The 19690-nt window shown below is 48.1% G+C and overlaps 2 protein-coding genes across 17 annotated transcripts in view; both read left to right on the top strand.

Annotated features, from left to right (window-relative positions):
- The window catches only part of LOC143267772 (uncharacterized), a 31761-nt gene extending 23793 nt beyond the window's left edge, over window positions 1–7968 (top strand). For 6 of the 16 annotated variants that reach the window (XR_013043219.1, XR_013043217.1, XR_013043220.1 and 3 more), the window contains 3 exons: window positions 260–402; window positions 483–656; window positions 1427–3281. Coding sequence is in view for 5 of the 16 variants with exons in the window: in XM_076547292.1 (XP_076403407.1) it covers window positions 483–555 (73 nt within the window). In the remaining 11 variants the exon portion in view is untranslated. The other 10 variants (XR_013043224.1, XR_013043223.1, XR_013043215.1 and 7 more) reach the window with 5 other exon arrangements.
- Window positions 7969–13956: 5988 nt separating this feature from the next.
- The window catches only part of Tmem163 (transmembrane protein 163), a 185311-nt gene continuing 179577 nt past the window's right edge, over window positions 13957–19690 (top strand). The window contains exon 1 of the mRNA XM_042258037.2: window positions 13957–14921. Within this exon, the coding sequence (XP_042113971.1) occupies window positions 14723–14921 (199 nt within the window). The 5' untranslated portion in view covers window positions 13957–14722. The remainder of the gene's footprint in view (window positions 14922–19690) is intronic.

Raw genomic sequence — 19690 nt, 5'->3', positions numbered from 1 at the left:
AGAGGAGGTGTGAGGACAGAAGGACAGAGAGATGAAGGGCACCATGGGCCAAGCCCCACCAGCAGCTTCCTCCGGGTAGAAAGCACAGGAAGTAGATTCTTCCTTGAGGCTCACAGTGGGAACCTATGCTTACCTGGGCTTTAATTTAGGTCAGTGAGACCTGACAGTTCAGAACTTTAAGCTAACACATGTGTTCTTTACATGTATGTATGTATGTATGTATGTATGTATGTATGTATATATATATATATTTTTCCAGGTTCAGTGAGAAACTCTGTTAAAACAAGGTGTAGAGTGATTGATGAAGACACTCAATGCCCACCCCTGGATTTGTTGCATATGTATCATCTTGTGTGTTACTCAATTTGAAAACCATCCCTTAGACCATGAGAGTGGGCAGAGGTGAGTGTAGAACAGATGGGCACTTATGAGAGTCAAGGAACACCCCTTCTAAAGAACCTCACTCTCCATATTTCACACAGCTTCAAGAAACACACCAGTCTGATGAAATGCTCACAGCACAAGACTGAAAACAACATCTGCATCGCACGCTGACCAACCTTTTACGATCTGAATTTAGCTCTGCCTGGATGCCTAAATGTCAGCCCGGCTAGTTCTTCATCTCGGATGTTTGTTAATTCTAGACGTCCTCACAGGTACACACCTTGTGATGTCTACACATTTAATAGCGGAAGGCGAAGTGGGGATCGCAGCTCCTTACAAGTCTAAATTCCGTGAGATTCTGATGTCTGCTGTGCCTTTGGTGTTATCAACGCTTCAGGGGACGTGCAGATGCTAGCGAAGCTTCCAGAAAAAAAGGCATTAGATTTCCGGGAGTAGCATTTGTGGAAAAGGAAAGAACAAGTGAGGAGGTTCTAAAAATAGAGAGAGGGATGTAGAAGGAAGAGACCACTTCTAGTTTTAGATAGACGTCAGAGTACTTTTCTCAGATTTAGATAGAAGAGAAATTCCTTCTTAGTGTGTCAATGCAGCCATTGCAGCAACATACTTTTAGAACATCTGCCAGCAAACTTATCAAACACCATAGAACACGGAGATCTACATCTAGTGGGCAACTTCATGACACACTATGTTTCTGATATAAATTTCTTTTTTATATTTTTATCTATCTATCATCTATCTGTCTGTCTATCTATCTATCTATCTATCTATCTATCTATCTATCTATCTATCTATCTACCTATCTATCAGCTATTTAATTTTTTTTGAAGCAAGGTCTCATGTAGCCCAGGCTGGCCTTGAACTTTTGAGCCTCCCACCTCCACCCCCCAAATGCTGGGATTACAGGCATGTGCCAGCACAGTGCACCTTGGGATGACTAGCATTAACTGTTCAACTTGCCAGGATCTAGAGCCACCAAGGACACAGGCCTCTGAGCATGCTGATGGGAGATTATCTCTGTTAGGCCAACTGATGTGGGAAGACCTGCCCACAGTGGGTGCACCTATTCCCAGGGTTGGGATTCTGGATTGTACAAGAGTGAGAAAGTGAGCTGAGCACCAGCATCCCTCACCCTCTGCTTCCTGACTGTGTGTGGAATGAAATGACCAGATGCTTCAGGATCCTGCCACCTTGACATCCCTCAAATGATGGACTGTGTTCTCTCAAACTGTGAGCCAGAGCAAGCCCTTCCTCCCTTAAGTCGCTTTTGTCGGAATATTTTATCATGGTGATAAGAAAAGTAATTGAATTCTGAGTGTGAGACACTTAGTGTAGGTGTGCTGGATATTGGACTCAGCACTTCATGCATGCTAGATGAGTGTGGTACCAACTGGAGCCACATACCCAGTCTGGGATACAGAGAACATCTGCTGCTACAGGCCATCTTCAGGAGTGCACACAGAAGAGGCCTCTGGCTGTATACAGGAATACTGAGCCATATTTTGTTGTCTGGCATTGTAACAATGTTGCCTACACCAACACTGCTAGCTTTTGCCACATTGCTGGGCAGATTAGGAAAACACATCCTTGGTTTAGTTGGGTGAGTCAGTGCCAGGCACCTCACACAGCAGAGGGGGGCCCGGGCTTGAATGCTCACCTTCTTCTCTTGGCAATGTGCCTTTTTCTAGGGTCTAAATTTTCCCCATGGAGAGCTCCATAAAACTTCTCATGGAGGACTGAAGACGCAGACCCAAAGTAGACAAGTTGTCTAGTCTGTTGAAGACTCAGCCTCCATCCTTAGTGCCACCAACTAACCAGCCATCTGTCCAGACAACCATCCATCCATCCATCCATCCATCCATCCATCCATCCATCCATCCATCCATCCACCCTCTCAACCAATCATCCAGTCAACCAGCCATCCAATCATCCAGTCAACCAGCCATCCAATCATCCAGCCACCAGCCAACCAACAAACCAACCAGCCAGCCAGCCAACCAACCAACCAACTGTCCAACCAACCATCCAAACATTCAACCATCCAGCCAACCAACCAACCTGCCAGTCAGCCAGCTAGACAACCATCCATCCATCCATCCATCCATCCATCCATCCATCCATCCATCCATCCATCCATCCATCCATCCACTCAACTAACCAACCAACTAACCATCCATCCAGCCAACCAACCAACCAACCAACCAACTGTCCAATTATCCATCCATCCATCCATCCATCCATCCATCCATCCATCCATCCATCCATCCAGCTAGCCAGCCAGCCAACCAGCAAAAGTCTCTTGTGGAAAGAGTACTTCCAACACCGTCATCTGTAAATAGCACCCTCCTTGTACAGACACTCATACCCTTGTAAAATGTAAAGGAGCCATGATCTGTCTCCAGAGAAACAACTGACAGGGTGGGGGTGGGTGAGGGGGTAGGAAGGGAGTGAGGTGCTGGCCTCATGTTACGGACAGCCACGGAAGAACACGCTTTCCTTCTTCCTCACATCTCAATTTCCTCTACTTCCTTGCACAACCAAGTAGAATCTTCAGGAAGGGTTAGCCTGGTGACCTTATATGTGATCATATTAGACATTAAAGATCAAGTCCACAGGCCACATAACAGGTAAGGATGGCTTCAGTAGCAGCAGACACAAAAACATGTCCAGAATGACGGTGACTGTAGGGTTAATGTATGGCCTCATTTAGCAAGAAGTCCTGAGGTCGTGTAGTGTGGGCTCAAAAATCAGTGCTAAGAGGTGTAGCTCAGTGGTAGAACATTTAGCTGAGCTTGTGGGAGGCCCTGGGTTATACCCCAGTGCCAGAAAAATCAGGTTCTTTCTAATTTGTAAACTTATCATATTAATTTAGCTGCCTTTCTGTTACAGAGTGGTGGCGGCGGCGGTTCCAGATTTTGCACACTGGCATGACAGCGTCTAACAGAATGAGAGGATTAAAAAAAAAAGAAAGGATTCTTGTTTCATTTGTGTGTGTGATGAGTGCATGTGTGTGTGTGTGTGTGTGTGTGTGTGTGTGTGTGTGTGATGAGTGTGTGTGTGTGTGTGATGAGTGCATGTGTGTGTGTTTGTGTGTGTGTGAGCCACTGTGTGTGTGTGCGCCACTGTGTGTGTGTGTGCGCCACTGTGTGTGTGTGTGTGATGAGTGCATGTGTGTGTGTGTGTGTGTGATGAGTGCATGTGTGTGTGTGTGATGAGTGCATGTGTGTGTGTGTGTGTGTGTGTGAGTGTGTGATGAGTGCGTGTGTGCGCCAGTGTGTGTGTGTGTGTGTGTGTGTTAGGTAGGTCAGAGGACATGGAATGAACTCAGGTTCTTAGCCGCAAGCACCCTTATCTGCTGATCCATCTTGCTGGCCCCAGAACTTTGTTTAACACACTTTTTGGTTCCTCTTCTTCCCTGCACACACCTGCCACCACACTTCCTTTCTGCCTATTTACTGGAGCTGTGTCCCAGGCCCATGTTCAGACCACTCACTCATAGACAGCCCATTAGGATGGGCGCTGAGTAAGATCTCTATCTGGTGTGTGAGTGTGAGCCGGGCTTTCAAGGAAGTGGATTTCTGAGCATTCAGGGGTATCTTGCTCTGCTGAAGAGTGGCCTTGATTTCCCTAGTCACACAGGCATTTAGTACCTATTTGTGGAAATAAACTTGAAATTTGTGTGAGCTGACATTCCTGTTTTTTTTTTTTTAAAGCCACACCCGTTTAAAGTTCCTATGAGGCCAACTAACTGATTAAAATTTTTGTGATTATTAAAATTGTTGGGATGTTGCAGGTCCAGAGCCAAATTATTTTGGACTATCTTAATGCCCCTTAATAGCCCTTCACTGCCTCCCTCTGTTTCTGAACTAATGTCTACCCTTGTGACTACTTGTGTAGATACCCTGGGGCAAATCCCACTGAAATGTGCAGGCAGACCCCCAGCTCCCACCAACACAAACACTAAGGTGTCACCAGACAGCGCCGGAGGCCTACAGAGGAGAGTCTCTGCTCTGCTGTAACCGGTTTTTCCACGAGTGTACTGCTGGGCGGTGGTGGCAAATATCTTTAATCTCAGCACTCTGGAGGCAGAGACAGGTAGATCTCTGAGTCAGAAGCCAGCCTGGTCTACAGAGCGAGATCCAGGACATCGAGGGCTACACAGAGAAACCCTGTCTTGAAAAACAAAAACAAACAAACAAAAACAAGAAGAAAAGAAAATGTCTTAATTTAAGACTTTCTCCTGTTACCATGAAAACTTCTTGAGACCGTTTTAATGATGGCTCATGGTATTTGGAGTATTCTAAATCTGTGTTCCCAGACCACTCATAGTCAACTCCAGAATCAACCATCTCTTGCTCCTTTTGAGGTGGGAGCTGTGTTTTCAGGCTGACAGTTTAAAATTTTATTTTATTTAGTTCTGAGATAAGGTCTTGCTGTGTAGCACAGGCTGTCTCTGAATCCGAAATCCTCCTGCTCCACCTCTGAGTTCTGGGACTACAGATGTGCTTTACCATGCTTGGCCTGGAATCTGTACTTCCTGGGGATCATTTTTTCATCATCACAGCTGACCCCTGTGTTTTCTAAGGATCGGCTTCCCGATGTCTGGCTTTCCCATGTCCACAGGAAGGCTCTGCAAGATGAACTGAGTTCATCATGCATGCCTGCAGGACTCGGATGCTCCCAGGACAGACATACATGCTCCATTCCTTCCCAATGGAGGCCATGTCTGTCCCCAGCAGGGTCCCAATACAAAGGTCCTTCAGGCCTCCGGAAGTGCTCCCCTTCCTGTCCCTAGACCAAAGCACACACCCCCAGCCCCACCCCCACTCCTGTCCTGGAGGTTTCTGCGAGTGTGGCTCCTTAAAGTGTCTACATTTTCACCCAAGGAGAGCTACTCACATTTCCCCAAATTAAACCTCTCACCACAGGTAATTTTCATCTTGATTCTTTTGGGTGCCCGGACAGTGGCTTCTCATCTTTACACTCACATCACTTTCTATTTCAGTGCGGTCTGAGAATGTCACTTGTGACGTGGTGTCCTTTTTGGGAGCGCTGCAGAAGATGCCAAAAGAGAAGTGTGTTGCAGATAACCTTCTGAGGTCCCCAAGAGGAACACACACCTACCAGGCAGGCCCTCTCATCAATGGGGAGGACACAGGGTCTGGGGTCACTATGTTGCACCCCAGGGACTCTGCAGCCTCTTTAATATGCCCCCCAAAATGACAGAGAGTGTCTATATTTTCATTATTGCTGTGACAAAATATCTCACAAAAGCAACTTAGGGAAGGAAGGGATTGGTTTGACTGATTTGGAGTTTACAGACCATCGTGGTAGGAAGGTCTGGAGGCAGGAGTGTGAGGCGGCTGGTCACATGGCAACCACAGTCAGGAAGCGGAGAGATGGATGCCGGTGCTTGGTTCACTATTTCCTTTTTGCTCAGCCCAGGACCCCAGCCCGTGGGATGCTGCCGCCCACAGTAAGGGTCGATCTTCCCACTTCAATCAATCCAATCTAGAAACTCCCAAATAGGCATGCCTAGAAGTTTGTTTCCATGGCAATTCTGGATCGCATTAACTTGACAATCAAGATTAACCATTAGATTCTTAGTACCCCATGTTGCAGTTGTGGAAACTGGAGGGACTGGTCTCGATGGGATGTGAAGCCTCACATGCTCCCTGGACATCCGCTTTTACTAGGACATCCTCCATGCTCTTGTGGAGTCAGGCTAGATGTCCACAGGCCACTGTGGTAAGAGGGGACTGACCTGCATATGAACAGTAGCCCTGAGTCCGGGGGCCTGGGACTGTGCCACGGTGGTGCCACCATGCCCTAGCAGGAGCAGCCGGAAGGATGGAGGGGGCAGCAGGATAGGTTATGTGTGGCAGAGATGGACACTATAGGGATGGGGCTCCTCTGCCTCCTTTGCCATTAGGCACTGGGAGCAGCTGCTCCCGGAGACTCTCACTTTGAGCTTGGCATTTTCAAAGAAATTCTAGCCTAAAAGCAGCCAGATTGTGAGTTCTCAGCCTTGAACCTGGTCAGAAATAGAAAGATTGACAACTCCCTTCTCCATGCACTCTTCTGGGAGCTGAAAAGACATAATGAACTCCCAGAGATTTTTTTTCCTTCTTCGTCTGAGATGATATTCTCTTTCTACTGGGAAACCTGCAGAATAACTTTTCCTCACAGCTTGAAGGAGAAGGTAGGTTATAGTTGGCACTGTTGTGGTGCCCCCTTTACCCCATACTAGGCAGTGAAGCCTGCAGTGAGGTTGAGATGCATGAGGCAGCCACACTGGTTCCAGGAATTCCACGTGTGTGTGTGTGTGTGTGTGTGTGTGTGTGTGTGTGTGTGTGTGTGTGTGTGTACATATATGTTCATCTATGTGCCTATGTGTATGCCTGTGTGCATGTGTATGATTATATGCATGTGTACACTTGAGTATGTCTTGTGTGCATGCAACTATGTGTGTGCATGTCTATGTACTTCTGTGTCTTGTGCTAAGGATCAAACTCAAGCTCTCTCACATGCTCAGCAAGAACTCAATCAACAAGCTATATCCCATGACCTGTTTATATACCAGTTATAGAGAGTAGCCATCCTAGCTCCCGTCTGGGCCTGATCCGGCAGAGACAAGTGGTCACAGGCCCAGGGCCAGGTGGTGGCTGTCCCTATGTAGAACAACATCTCTGGGAGGAAGGGTTACTGTATTTGGGAGGGAGCTCCATCTCAGTGATCCACACCCCTCTCTCCCATCCCCTGGCCACCTCCCAAGGGCCACCACCTCCTTCTCACGTCCCTTTTAAACTAGAAAAGCTAAAACAACTGTGTTTTCCAGGCAATGGCAAGAGACTGAGAGAAAATGTGTTAGAGAGTTAAATGTGATTATTTGTGATGAATGTGAGGGTAGATTCTTTTATCTATTTAGTCTTCTTTACTTGAGATAGGCTCTCACTATGCAGCCCTGGCTGCCCTTGAAGTCACGACAGTACTGCCTTAGCCCCCCAAGTGCTGGGGATCAGAGCAGGGCATACACACCGACCTATACCTGATATTGATTCTTCCTGATCCTCTTCCTGCAGGAGTCCGTCTTCCCATCCGTTTACTAAACTCGATCATTACAGTTTTAGTCTCCTCCTTCTCTTCCTCCTCTTATGGTGGTATTTTATTTGTACTGAAATGTGATTTTATTTGTATGTTAATAAATAAAGTTGCCTGGGGGTCAGAGCTAATAGTAAGCCATAGCGGAGCTGGGCGTTCGTGGTACACACCTTTAATCCCAGCACTTGGTAGGCAGAGCTAGGCAGATCTCTGTGTGTTCAAGGATACAGCCAGCATTGGAGACATATGCCTTTAATCTCAATACCAGCCATAGAAGACCTGGAGGTCTGTACAGACAGGCAGTGACGAGGCGGTCATGTGGTTGGGTTTACAACCAATGAGAAGGCAGAACAGAAAGTCTATATAAAGACAAACACAAAGGAAGTAGGTCTCTCTTGGCTGAAGAGGATCACTGAAGCAGGAAGGGAAGACTCTTAGCTCTGACCTCTTGGGCTTTTATCTTTACATTGGCTCTGTGTTTCTTATTTAATAAGACGATTACTTCTACATCCTCTCTTTCTTTCCCCCTTCTCCACCTTCCTGTTATTCCCTCCACTTTCCGCATGCATGACATCTTCCTTCCTGTCTTCTTGCACGGTTTCACTGTGACCAATCTCGTCTTGAACTCTGGAGCTCTGCGACACCCTTCTAAGCACTCCGATGACAGACACGGGTCACGATGGCAAGTCCTGACCCTCGTCTTAAAATTGACTTAGACCAGAGGCGCTCAACCCCAGATCATGCATCTACGGCGTAACCTCTAGACCTGTGGCTCAGAGAACATCTCAGAAGAGCCGGAGGACCAGGGCATCTGCTTCAAGAGCGTGTTTTCTCTATATGACAGGGAAGTAACATGCAGGAAACCTCAACAACATGGCTGCTCAAACAAGATCTGAACAATGTCAGTAACACTTGACATGCTAATGTGGATGTGGGAAATCTCTCAGGGCCCCACCCAAGAGGAACAACGACAGGCGATTAGTGACTGCAGAGGGATGGGCATTAGTCTTCCCAAGGCATAAATCTCCTAATTGAAGGTCCAATACCAAGTGGTTAGCCCTAAAAATGTATGCATACAAGTAACACTGAATAGACTCAACAGGTTATATATATATATTATATATATATGCCATGAATTTGAGAGGAAATGGGGAGAACTTGAGAGGGTTTGGAGGGAAGAAAGGGAGGTGAGAAACGATGTAAATACAGTACATATATATGAAATGTAGAAACAAATTTAATAAAAAAGAAAGTGAAATAAAATTGACTTAGAAGCACTCCACATATTAAGAAAAGTAACTGCTCAATCATTGTATTTCTCCAGCCTGGCGCCTGTCTGTTTTACTTTGCTTGTGATATCCGTTACTGTGCAGAAAATATTTTATTTTATCAAGCCAAATACATCAATAACTTTATGGCTTGCCAGCTTTGTATATTACTTGGTGTTTCCATATTTACATTCTCATCTTCTGTTGGAATTTGTTCAACTTTTATAATCTTGATTCTTTATATTTCAGTCTGGATTCCTCTGGAATTTATTGGGTTCAGAGGTCACATGGAGGAGACATTTTTTTCCCCCAGGGACAACTTTGCTGTTCCAACACCATGCACTGAAGGATTCATTTTTCCCATCTGGTTTGAAGCACCATCTTTATCTAATAATCACTTTTCAGAGGCATTTGTCTTTATTTCTATATTCATTTTTATTCAATTGAATAAAATTTCTACTCACGGGTTACTATCCAGGTATTCTGTTAATCGTTGTGAATTATTGTATATTTTTTACTAAAATTCTTTCCCTGGCAGGGAGATGTGGACATTTACTCCTGCTACCTAAGGTCCTAACGACAGACAAAATTATAATTTGACCATAGTTCACCCTGGGGAACCAGTGAGTTTATTGGGTTTACTTACAGCACATGGGTGAGGGGTCATCCTATCAAGGAATGTGAATGACCCCAAAGTAGCACATTGGAAGGTCTTCATCCATCACGATGATAGATTGCCCATAGTGCTACATACAGAGCCCACACCCTTAGTCCTTACATACACGCCCATAGGCCCGCACGATCTGGACCAGGGGTTCTCAACCTTCTTAATGCTGGGACCCTTTCATACAGTTCCTCATGTTGTGGTGACCCCCAAACATAACATTATTTTGTTGTTACTTCATAACTATAATTTTGCTACTGTCATGAATCATAACGTACATATGTGATATGCAGGATATCTGATATGTGACCCCCAAAGAGGTCATAACTCATAGATTGAGAACCACTGATCTAGACAGTGTTTCACTGAGACTCTCTTTCTGGGTGATTCTAGGTTATGTCAAGTTGAAAACTGACCACCACATTCATAATAAAGTTCATGTTATGTAAATGGTTGTTACACTGTATTGTTTAGGAATAATGAGGAGAAAAAAATTTCTCTGGGCTGGGGAGAATAATTCGGTGTGCTCCCTTTGTAAGCACAGGGGCCTGAATTCAATCCTCAGAACCGATATTTTAAAAGCTGGATAGATGGTACACATTGGAGAAGGAGAGACGGGTGGATCCCATCTAGAGTATTTGGCGAGTTCCAGACCAGGGAAAGACCCTGACATGAAGGAAAAATAAAGAGTAGACAGTGTCTGAGGAGCAGCCTATGAGGTTTTCCTCTGGCTTACACACACACACACACACACACACACACACACACACACACACACACACACGGGGTTGGGAAGAGAGAGATCTATGCAGGTTCAGTAGAAGTACAATTTAAAACTATAAATATCTCCTGTGGCCTGTGGTTGGTGGAGACACAGGGACAGAGCCCTGGACCTGAGGGCTGACAGCAGAAGGTTTTACATACAAAACCTCTAAAGTAAATAATGCTTCCCATAAACGTGTCATCTCTCTAAGTGTTCTGTGGTCGTCGTGACCTAGTTTGTGCTTTATTATTATTATTATTATTATTATTATTATTATTATTATTATTATTATAAAGAGTTTATAAATGTAGTACTCCCCAGCACAGGCACAGTTCATATACATATGCACTTGCCACTCTTCAAGAGATCTTAGGGCTCTCTGTGTAGATGCCGCTGCAGTGGACTCTGCCCCCAGCACAGACACTCCAGTACCATCATACAGTGAGCTCCTTGTACCCAGCCCTGGACTACTTACTTGTCTTCTAGGGCAATGCTCTTCGGTGTTGCTGGTGTTTATACGAGACATAAAAAGAGGGGCTGGGTGGTTCGCTGGCTCGGTTGGCATTGCTGGGCATTGCGGCATATGCCTGCAATACCAGTTCCTGAGATGTGGAGGCAGAAGGATCAGAAGTTCAGAGTTAGCCTCAGGTACATAGTGACTGCTAGGCCAGCCTGGGCCACATGACAGCCTGTCTCAAACAAAATGAAGTTGACTTTATTGTTTAGAACAGTTTTCAGTTTGCATAAGACTTAAACATTATCAAGGGCTGCCCCCTACGCCCCACTCTTCTTTCTTAATCCCTTGCTTGGTTCATTTACTGCAACCATGCTCCGCCTCCTTTGCAGGTTCCTGCTGGAAGGGTTTACTCCCTTAAAAAAAGTCTTTTTAAATGATTGATTCTTTTTAATTATGGGTATCTGTGTGTGTCTGTGTGTGGGTATGTGCACATGAGTGCAAGTGTCCTCAGAGGCCAGAAGAGGGCATCAGATCCCCTGGAGCTGGGGTGGCTGGTGGTTGAGAGCTGTCCAGTGTGAGTGTTGAGAAGTGAACTCTGGTCCTCTGCAAGAGCCATGCCTCTTCTCTCTCTCTCTCTCTCTCTCTCTCTCTCTCTCTCTCTCTCTCTCTCTCTTTCTCTCTCTCTCTCCTCTCTTTAGGACCACTCACTGTTGTGACTGTGAAGAGAATCTATGGCTAATACCTATCTAATTGTAAAAATCAATATAATTATCTATGTGATAGCAGAAGAACAAAAGTAGCACCATACATAATTAATGTGCATTTGCCATGATAAATGACCACTCAGGGCTGTACTGGAAGCCGGCAGTACTCAGATGTCTGGATCTACTGATGATTTAGGAGCAGGAGGATGACAAGACTCTAGAATATTATTGGCATTGTTTTTTCTTCATGGTTAGTGTGTTGAGATAAAATATATTCCTAAACACACATGAAATTCCTTGGCCTGGAGCAGGTATACATATGATGGGCACAGATATGCTGACTGCTGACTCAGATGTGGTGAAATGGGACTGCCTTCAGTGTCCCGATTTCCCAATATTAGAAGAGTTCTGTCTTAGTTAGGGTTTCTTTTGCTGCAATGAAACATCATGGCCCAAAAGCAAATTGGGGAGGAACGGGTTAATTTGGTTTACACTTCCATATTGCTGCTCATCACCAAAGGAAGTTTGGACAGGAACTCAAACAGGGCAGGAACCTGGAGGCAGGTGCAGAGGCTATGGAGGCCATGGAGGGGTGCTGCTTACTGGCTTGCTCCCTATGGCTTGCTTAGCCTGCTTTCTTAGAGAACCCAGGACCACCTACCCAGGGATGGTACCACTCACCATAGGCTGGGCCTGGCCCCGTTGATCACTAATTGAGAAAATGCCTACAGCCAGATATCATGGAGGCATTTCCTCACTTGAGGTTCCCTCCTTCCAAATAACTCTAGTTTGTGTGTCAGGTTTACATAAGACTAGCCAGCACAAGTTCCATCTCCCTAGACTTGCATGTGAGTTGTGTTTCTAGAAACGTCTGTGTACATTCAAAAGATGGCAACCTATTTCATGTTCACATATAAAACACAGTTAAAGTTCTAACGTGATTGGAAGCCCCTTTTCACAGAATCGAAGATCCAGGCTGGCTTACATAGCTCCTGTGTGGCCTCAAAGAAAGCACCCGCACTTCTCCAGGATGTCCCCTAGGGGGCGGAGCTGCTGCTAATTGTGCGGTTGCTGAACCGGGGGGGAATGCTTGTGGAACGCGGAGCAAGGTGCCCGACACACGGGTCTCGCTCCAAGAATGCAACTAATATAATCTCCCAGTGAATCGGCAGGGGCTTGTTTTGCAGGGAGCTGGAACATAAAAGGCAGGAGACGCTTACAGCAGCTCTTGCTTCTGAAACCTCTTCCTTGCCTTCCAAGTCCTGACTTGGCTCGAGTACCGAACACGAGGGAGCACGATGAACCCTAGTTTGCTCACCCGCACCTTGACATGTGAGATGATGCTCTGGGTACAAAACCAAGTGAGGAACCAGAACAATGATTCTTCTGTCAGCGGGCCTGCTGAATAGCGAGTGTGTGTGTGTGTGTGTGTGTGTGTGTGTGTGTGTGTGTGTTCCAAGACTTCTAGCCAGTTCTCAAGATCAATTGAATCAGAGCAAAGGAGAAATGCTTGTTAAAATAACGAACAAATAAACACAAACAGACAGATTAGAGGTGCGGATGTGGCTCCGTGCTAAAGCCTGTGCTAATAATCCATCCTCCCCGACCCCAGCACCACAGTGAAAAAGAAAATGTGGTTTTTCCAGAAGCAGAATAAGGAGGGAATGGAGAAAAAAAAAGAAAAAAAAAAAAAAAAGAAACCCTCGCGCTAAGGTCTGGGCCAACTCTGTCGCAGTCTGTGACATCGACCTCCAGCAGTGCGGAGGTCTGCGTAGTTTTGTTCTTGGTAGCCAGGTGATTCTTTGAGAGCCATTGACAGGACATCCAGTGGAATAACCTGGAGCAACTCCCTCCCCGCAGTCCAGGATGTGAGAGAACAGAGGCCTCTGTACATTTGAAGCATTGTTATCGAGGGCAGCGTCAGAACCAGGGGATAGAAACTGTAAGCGTGTGTGTGTGTGTGTGTGTGTGTGTGTGTGTGTGTGTGTGTGTGTGTGTGTGCACGTGCGCGCGCGCGCCATAGAGCCTAGCAAGCATGGCGTGATTCTTTTTCTTTTGGGAAAAGATGGGGCTGCTGAAATGACCTAGTTCGACGCTTTCAGTTTATAGTCGAAATTATTGTTAAAAGCACACACACACACACACACACACACACACACACACACACACACACACCCCGAAAGGGGACTGGGATCACTCAGATCTGATCCCAACAGAATATGACCCCCTTTTCATCTCCGGAACCCTGCAGAGACGTTTAAATCCTGCCCTGACTTCCATGATCACCGGCAGAGCAGAAACCAGAAAGGAAGCCGGTTACTCTGGCGAGAAAACGGGGTGGATTCCTCAAAATGAAGAAATTGGCATGCTAGAGCACTCAGATTAAATTCAGAGACTGACATCAACCTATTGATAAAATCTGAACTCTCTAGAGCTCGGATGTGAACGCTATCCGAAGCCGGTTCGCCGGCGGTTCCTCCCGGGCAGGCCCTGTGGACCAGGTCTCGGCTTCATTGGGAAGACCCGCCCCAACGCCCAAGGGTATGAAGTTGTCAGGTCAGAGGTGGAAACATGGATGAAGCACCAGCAGGCAACGGAGTCTTCAGGGGGGACCGATCTTGGATGTCCAGAGAGGGAAATGAGCTGGTGTCGGATGGAAAAGGCCCAGGGATAGTCGCAATGGGGGGAAGCCACTATTCCAACAATACCTCCATCTAAGTTGCTGAAGAGAAATTGGGAAAAGAGGGAAAGCCTTTTAAAGGCAGGGGAGGTATAGGCTTGGGGACAGGTGAATTCTGATACCGGGCTGGGCAGGCGGGGACCGGTGCAGCCCCTGGAGCCTGCTTGGATCCGCTAGAGAAAGAGGGATGAGCTGCGACGCTCTCTCTCCTGCCCACGCGCGCGCGGCCACCGGCTCGGACGACTGCAGAGCAATTAGGGTGGAAGGGTTCCTCCCGGGCACCAATCCGCGACGCGAGTGGGGGGCGCGTCCTCCGCCACGCCCTCGCTCAGCCCTGCGCTAGCCGCAGGCTGGTCCCCACGCCCCCTGACAGTCCCTTGGCTTCCGTGCGCCTGGCCCGTCCCGGGGTCCTCCTCCCTCTCCACCCGCCTCGGTGCATCGATTCCGGTGCCCGGGCTCAACGCCTCGGGGCGGGTCCCTGCCACCCTCACCTGCCCCCGGGGGCGGAGCGCAGCGGCGACAGCGCGGCCCCAGCCTCCGCCACACGCCACGAGCTAGCGGCGGACCTGCCGCTCACCGCGGTCGGGGTGAAGCTCTCTCTCCGCGCCCTCGGTCCCGGTCACTTCGGACTCGTGTCCCTGCCGCGCTCGGCGTCTCCTCGGGGGATCTGCAGCCCCGGCGCCATGGAGCCGGCCCCGGGCAGCGATCGCCGCAGCCCCCCTGGCCCCGGAGTCCCGAGGCCGCCACCGCGGGGCCACGCGCCCTCGACCGCCGCCCCCGCCCCCAGCCCGGCCCCGGCGAGCTCCTCGGTGCAGCCGGACGAGGAGCGGCAGCCGCGGATCAGCGAGAGCGGCCAGTTTAGCGACGGGCTGGAGGATCGAGGTGAGCTGCCACCGCCCCGGGCCCCTTCCCCTCCGCCTCTCGGAAGCCACCTGTCCCCGGTACGCGGGGCTCAGCGCGGAGAGCAGAGGCCACAGTCCCACCTCTCGGGATCCGTGCGGGCCAGGCAGCCGCGCCTCCTGGGACCCCCCTTTCAGGTTCCCGATCCCGGCGGATCCTAGCCCAGCCTTGTCCGGTGTCCGCGGGAAAAGTTTGCAGACAGGGTTTTTGGTAGCTTATAGGGGACCGAGGGGGTTCATCTCCGTGCCGGGAGACGTGGGTTTCAATGCATCCCGCCACGCGAGCCCCGCCAGTCACCCGGGGAAACTTCTTTTTGCTTGCTTAGACTGCCCCATAAGGTGGCAGCCAGGGTCCTCTTAGCCTCTGCACTCGCTCGGGCCGGACACTCCCTGAGGTCCTGGGTCATAGCGGTCACCGTCCCACCGTGGTGCTGACAGAGAGGTTGGGGTTTGGGGGCTTCTGGCCGCCAGCCTGGCCTGCACAGATGCTACCCAAAGCTGATACTTCCTGGAGAACGTGAGTCCAGCTCTCAGAGTCCTTCCGTGGACGCTGGCCTTGGACCCGTGCATTGCCTGGAAGGCATCTTCACCTCCCGTCCACGGCCAGTCCTCTTAGGGGGCCTGCATCGAACGCCAGGGCTCCCCCACTCATCCTGCCTGGCTCTCCTTCCCCATCCTGCTCTCGCGGCCCTCGGCTTGGATTCTTTGCGGAGACTGCAATCTACTACACCTTTTCCTCTTTCTCGCTGCTTCCGAATTGGACCCCTCAAAAATTATCAACGGTTCCGCTAAAACCGTGGGTGGCGGATTTGGGGTCTCTGCAGCCAGGCCCTTCCCAGGCAGCCGGCTCTGTACACCTCTACTCATTTTTTTCTTTCTTGGAAGCTTTCATCTGTCGACTGTAGAGTGCTTATATTATTTTAGTTCCAGCAGGTTTCTGTCCTATTCTTAGTACCTTGTACATCTCTATATTCCGGTTTCGTGTTGGGATGCAGGATCTCTTCCTTAGAGATTCCGAATTGTAGCGTGTGAAACAGGATGACATGGAAACAGATTTCCCTGAGAAGCGGCAGAGATGCTGTGTGGGGATCTGGAGCCGCTCCAGCTTGGAACGAGTTCTGCACCCGTGTTGCAGGTTCATTCCTTGTTCCCACAGAACTGGATAGCCTTGGAGACAGGAGAGTGGGTGGCATCGTCAGAAACCCAGAAGAACCTCTCACTTTAATTAAGGGTGTGAGAATTACCTTTAACCCGTAGTAACTCCTATTGCAAGGTTTAAACATTTTGCATTGGAGAAAGACGGAAACCTGGCGTTGGGCTTAATTCTGTAGCATTGCGGGTTATCTGTTAAGAGCCGGTCAGTCTCTCCCAACCCCTGTAGAAGGACAGACAAGAAACCCATGCCAGGATGAATTGATATTTATCAATATCTAGAGGCCATGCTTCAGCGTTAAATTACAACAAAGCACAACAAAAACCTCTTCTGAATGCATTCTTTAGGTTTTCTGTCAGTGGTCAAATGAACTTCATTTTCTATTATATTGTCTCCTGAAAGCATTCGCTGTTCATAAACCAGTGCTGTGTGGAAGCTCACTTATCACACACAACCTCTCTGTTAGGATGAATGGTGTCTCCCACAGAACCCAGGGTTCTATGCCATTTTTGAGCTGCTGAAAGTCGCTGTGACATTTCTTTTGTTCCACCCATCCCTGGCCGCAAAGAGTTAATGATAAATGAAGACTCCAGTTAAACAAATCAGAAGCCTCCTGGGAGGTTGGTTGTAATATTTTACATGTTTGTGTCATTTTATCTTTCCTATATCTTTTTTTTCTTTTTTCTTTTTCTTTTTTTTTCTTCTTTTGCTATCTCTTGGGAATGGTTCATGGGTTGTGACCTCCTTCCCACCAGCGACAGGAACTGGGGAAGAGGAACACCCCCTGGTCTCCAGCTCTCCCTGGATGCAGTGGCTTTCTGTAGGCCCAGTCCCCACAGGGTGTGGGGGAGGGGCACTCCTGCTGCACCTTCCATATTATTTTTTTTTTTTTGTGTTGACTTCCTCCTGAGGTGGTAGAACCCTAGGGCGGACCCCTTCTGATTCCTATTGGAGAGTTGCTTTATAACTGATGGTTTGGGATTGTGGGAGACATTTTCTTCTTAGAAGTGATATGGGCTATTTCTCAGAATTCCAGCGAGCTCAGAATGTCCCAACACTGCTGTGACAGCTGGGTGAGCCTGTGGTTCAGGAAGCAAAGAAGCACTATGTAGTTTAAGACCTTCAGGAACTAACACACACACACACACACACACACACACACACACACACACACACACACACAGAGAGAGAGAGAGAGAGAGAGAGAGAGAGAGAGAGAGAGAGAGAGAGGCCCAATTGATCTTAGGGGTTCCCTCTCCCCTTCTATAATAACCATTTTCTATCATTTTGTCCCAAACCTTTTCTATCATTTTGTCCCAAACCTTAGGATGTGGGCCCACCTTATAGAGCTATAGACTTTTTAAAGTACTTTCCTCCAGCTGCCCATCTAACTAAAACAAACAGAAAACAACAAAAACACCTTTCTGCAGAGAAGTAAAGCTCAGTGGCCTGGTGTGGGGACTCGGGCCTGGAAAACCAGCCCTTGGGAAACAGGAACAGAAGGATCACTGTGAGTTCCTGGCCAGCCTGGGCTACACACCAAATTCTGGGCCAGTCTTGAGTGCAGAGTGAAACTCAAACCCAAGGAGAGTGAGAGCAATAAAACAGGATAAACAGTAGGAGAAATCGATGACAAGTCGTTCAGACTACTGAGGAAATAACATCTTCCGGTATATTGCCCCCGCCTTCCTTCATTAACACATCCCTGGCATTGTCAGACCCACATTATGGAATTGAAGTTAGGTTAAAATTCCACTGTTGGAAGCCATCTGTGGGCAGGGAGGCTGCAGCGCTCGCACGTGGACCTGAGGCCTGTCTTAGTTTCTGTTGGGCTAGCCTGCCTGGCTCCCACTTGTGATAGATACCTTGCTGTCTGAACCCCCACCCTTCCCCCACATCCCTGTGGCTTGTGAGTGTGCAAGCATCTGGCATGGATGCAGAAGGGCCAGTGTGGAGACCAGTCACTTTACTTTGGGGGCGTAGAAAATGCCCTTTCTTGGTATCAGCCATGCAGGCATCTAGTATGTACATGTTATTTTTGTGTCGGGGTGCTGGTGTGTAGAGGGCAGAGGTAACTTCAGTGTTACTCCTCATGTGCTGTCAGCTTATTTTGGGAACAGATGCTCTCACTGATCTGGACCTGGTTCATTCCACTCCCTGGCCAGTGAGCTTCCAGGACCCGAGCGTGCACCGCCATTCCTGCGTTTTCTTGTAGGTTCTGGGGCTCGAACTCAGGTTCTCCTGTTTGTTCGGCGAGTACTCTACCACGAAGCCACCTTGTGAGCCCCGCAGCTGCAGTTTCTAGAAAGGAAATGAAGAGATAAGCACAGTTGCATCGAAAGAGAAAAGTCCTTCCTCTTTTGAACAGCGTTTGCGTTATAGCGACTTGATGTTTTTTCCCCTCCTCGACCTTACAGTCTCCCAGGGGAGCCACCAGGAAGGTCAGGTCTGGGGAAGGACTTCCAGTCCTCCTGCCTCAGTAAAGCCCAAAGCCACTGAGGCAGGTGGTCCAGCCCCCTATGGCTTCCACTTGAATCTCCCAGAAGGAGTGCCGTCCTGGTGGGGGGCCAGAGGAAGTGCTTACAGGCGTGGTCAGGGCCAGGTGTGCTGGTGAAGGCAGCCAGCTCTGGAAGGAGAAATAAAAAATGCGGCAGAACGGGCAGAATGAGCAGGGGTGTACCCGGGAATGGCTGTCCCCCATGGTAAAGTAAACCAGCTTCTTAAAGGGGTTGTACTTTTGCTCCCACTGGACAAACCTCTGGAAATGGGTGCTGTCAGAATGCCTGGCAAATGAGCCATTCGTTTGAGCTGGTACGAAAGTGGTGTAGTTTCACTTCTCCTGAAACCAACGGACCAGGAAGAAAGCACACGCATATGTGTTCTCTCTCTCTCTCTCTCTCTCTCTCTCTCTCTCTCTCTCTCTCTCTCTCTCTCTCTCTCTCCTCTCTTTCTTTCTGTGTGTGTGTGTGTGCACACACAGGTGTAGGTCAGAGGTCGATGTCTAGCGTCTTTCTTGACTGCGCTCCACCACATACACACACACACACACACACACACACACACACACACACACACACACACTTTTTTTTCTGTAAAGTAGGTCAACTTAAAATTTCTTTTTAAATCCAGAGGGGTGTGTGTGTGTGTGTGTGTGTGTGTGTCACACGCCTTAATCCCAACACTTGGAAGGCACAGACAAGCGGATCTCTGTGAGTTGGAGGCCAGCCTGGTCTACAGAGTGAGTTACAGGACAGCCAGTGCTGTTACACAGAGAAACTCTGTTTTGAAAAACCAAAAAATAAAATTCTTCTTAAATTTTATTTCACTTCCTTTTAAAAAAACAAAACAAAAACAAAAACCCCGAAACACCAGTTTTGGAGTCCTTTACATAAAAAAAAAAAAATCAAATTAGAATATAAGTACATAGTTTTTTTTTCTCTTTCCTTCCTCCAACCCTTCCCATGAACAACCCTCTTTATTTTCTCTCAAATTTACACGCTCTGTTTCTTTAACTGTTATTATGTATGAGTACAACCTACTCAGTCAGTCTAATGTTACTTGTATGTATGATTTCAGGGCTGATCACTTGGTAACCGGTT

This window comes from Peromyscus maniculatus, chromosome 11, assembly GCF_049852395.1.
Source record: "Peromyscus maniculatus bairdii isolate BWxNUB_F1_BW_parent chromosome 11, HU_Pman_BW_mat_3.1, whole genome shotgun sequence".
Lineage (NCBI taxonomy): Eukaryota > Metazoa > Chordata > Mammalia > Rodentia > Cricetidae > Peromyscus > Peromyscus maniculatus.
Note: the sequence above shows the minus strand (reverse complement) of the source record. Positions and strands in the feature narration are given on the sequence as shown.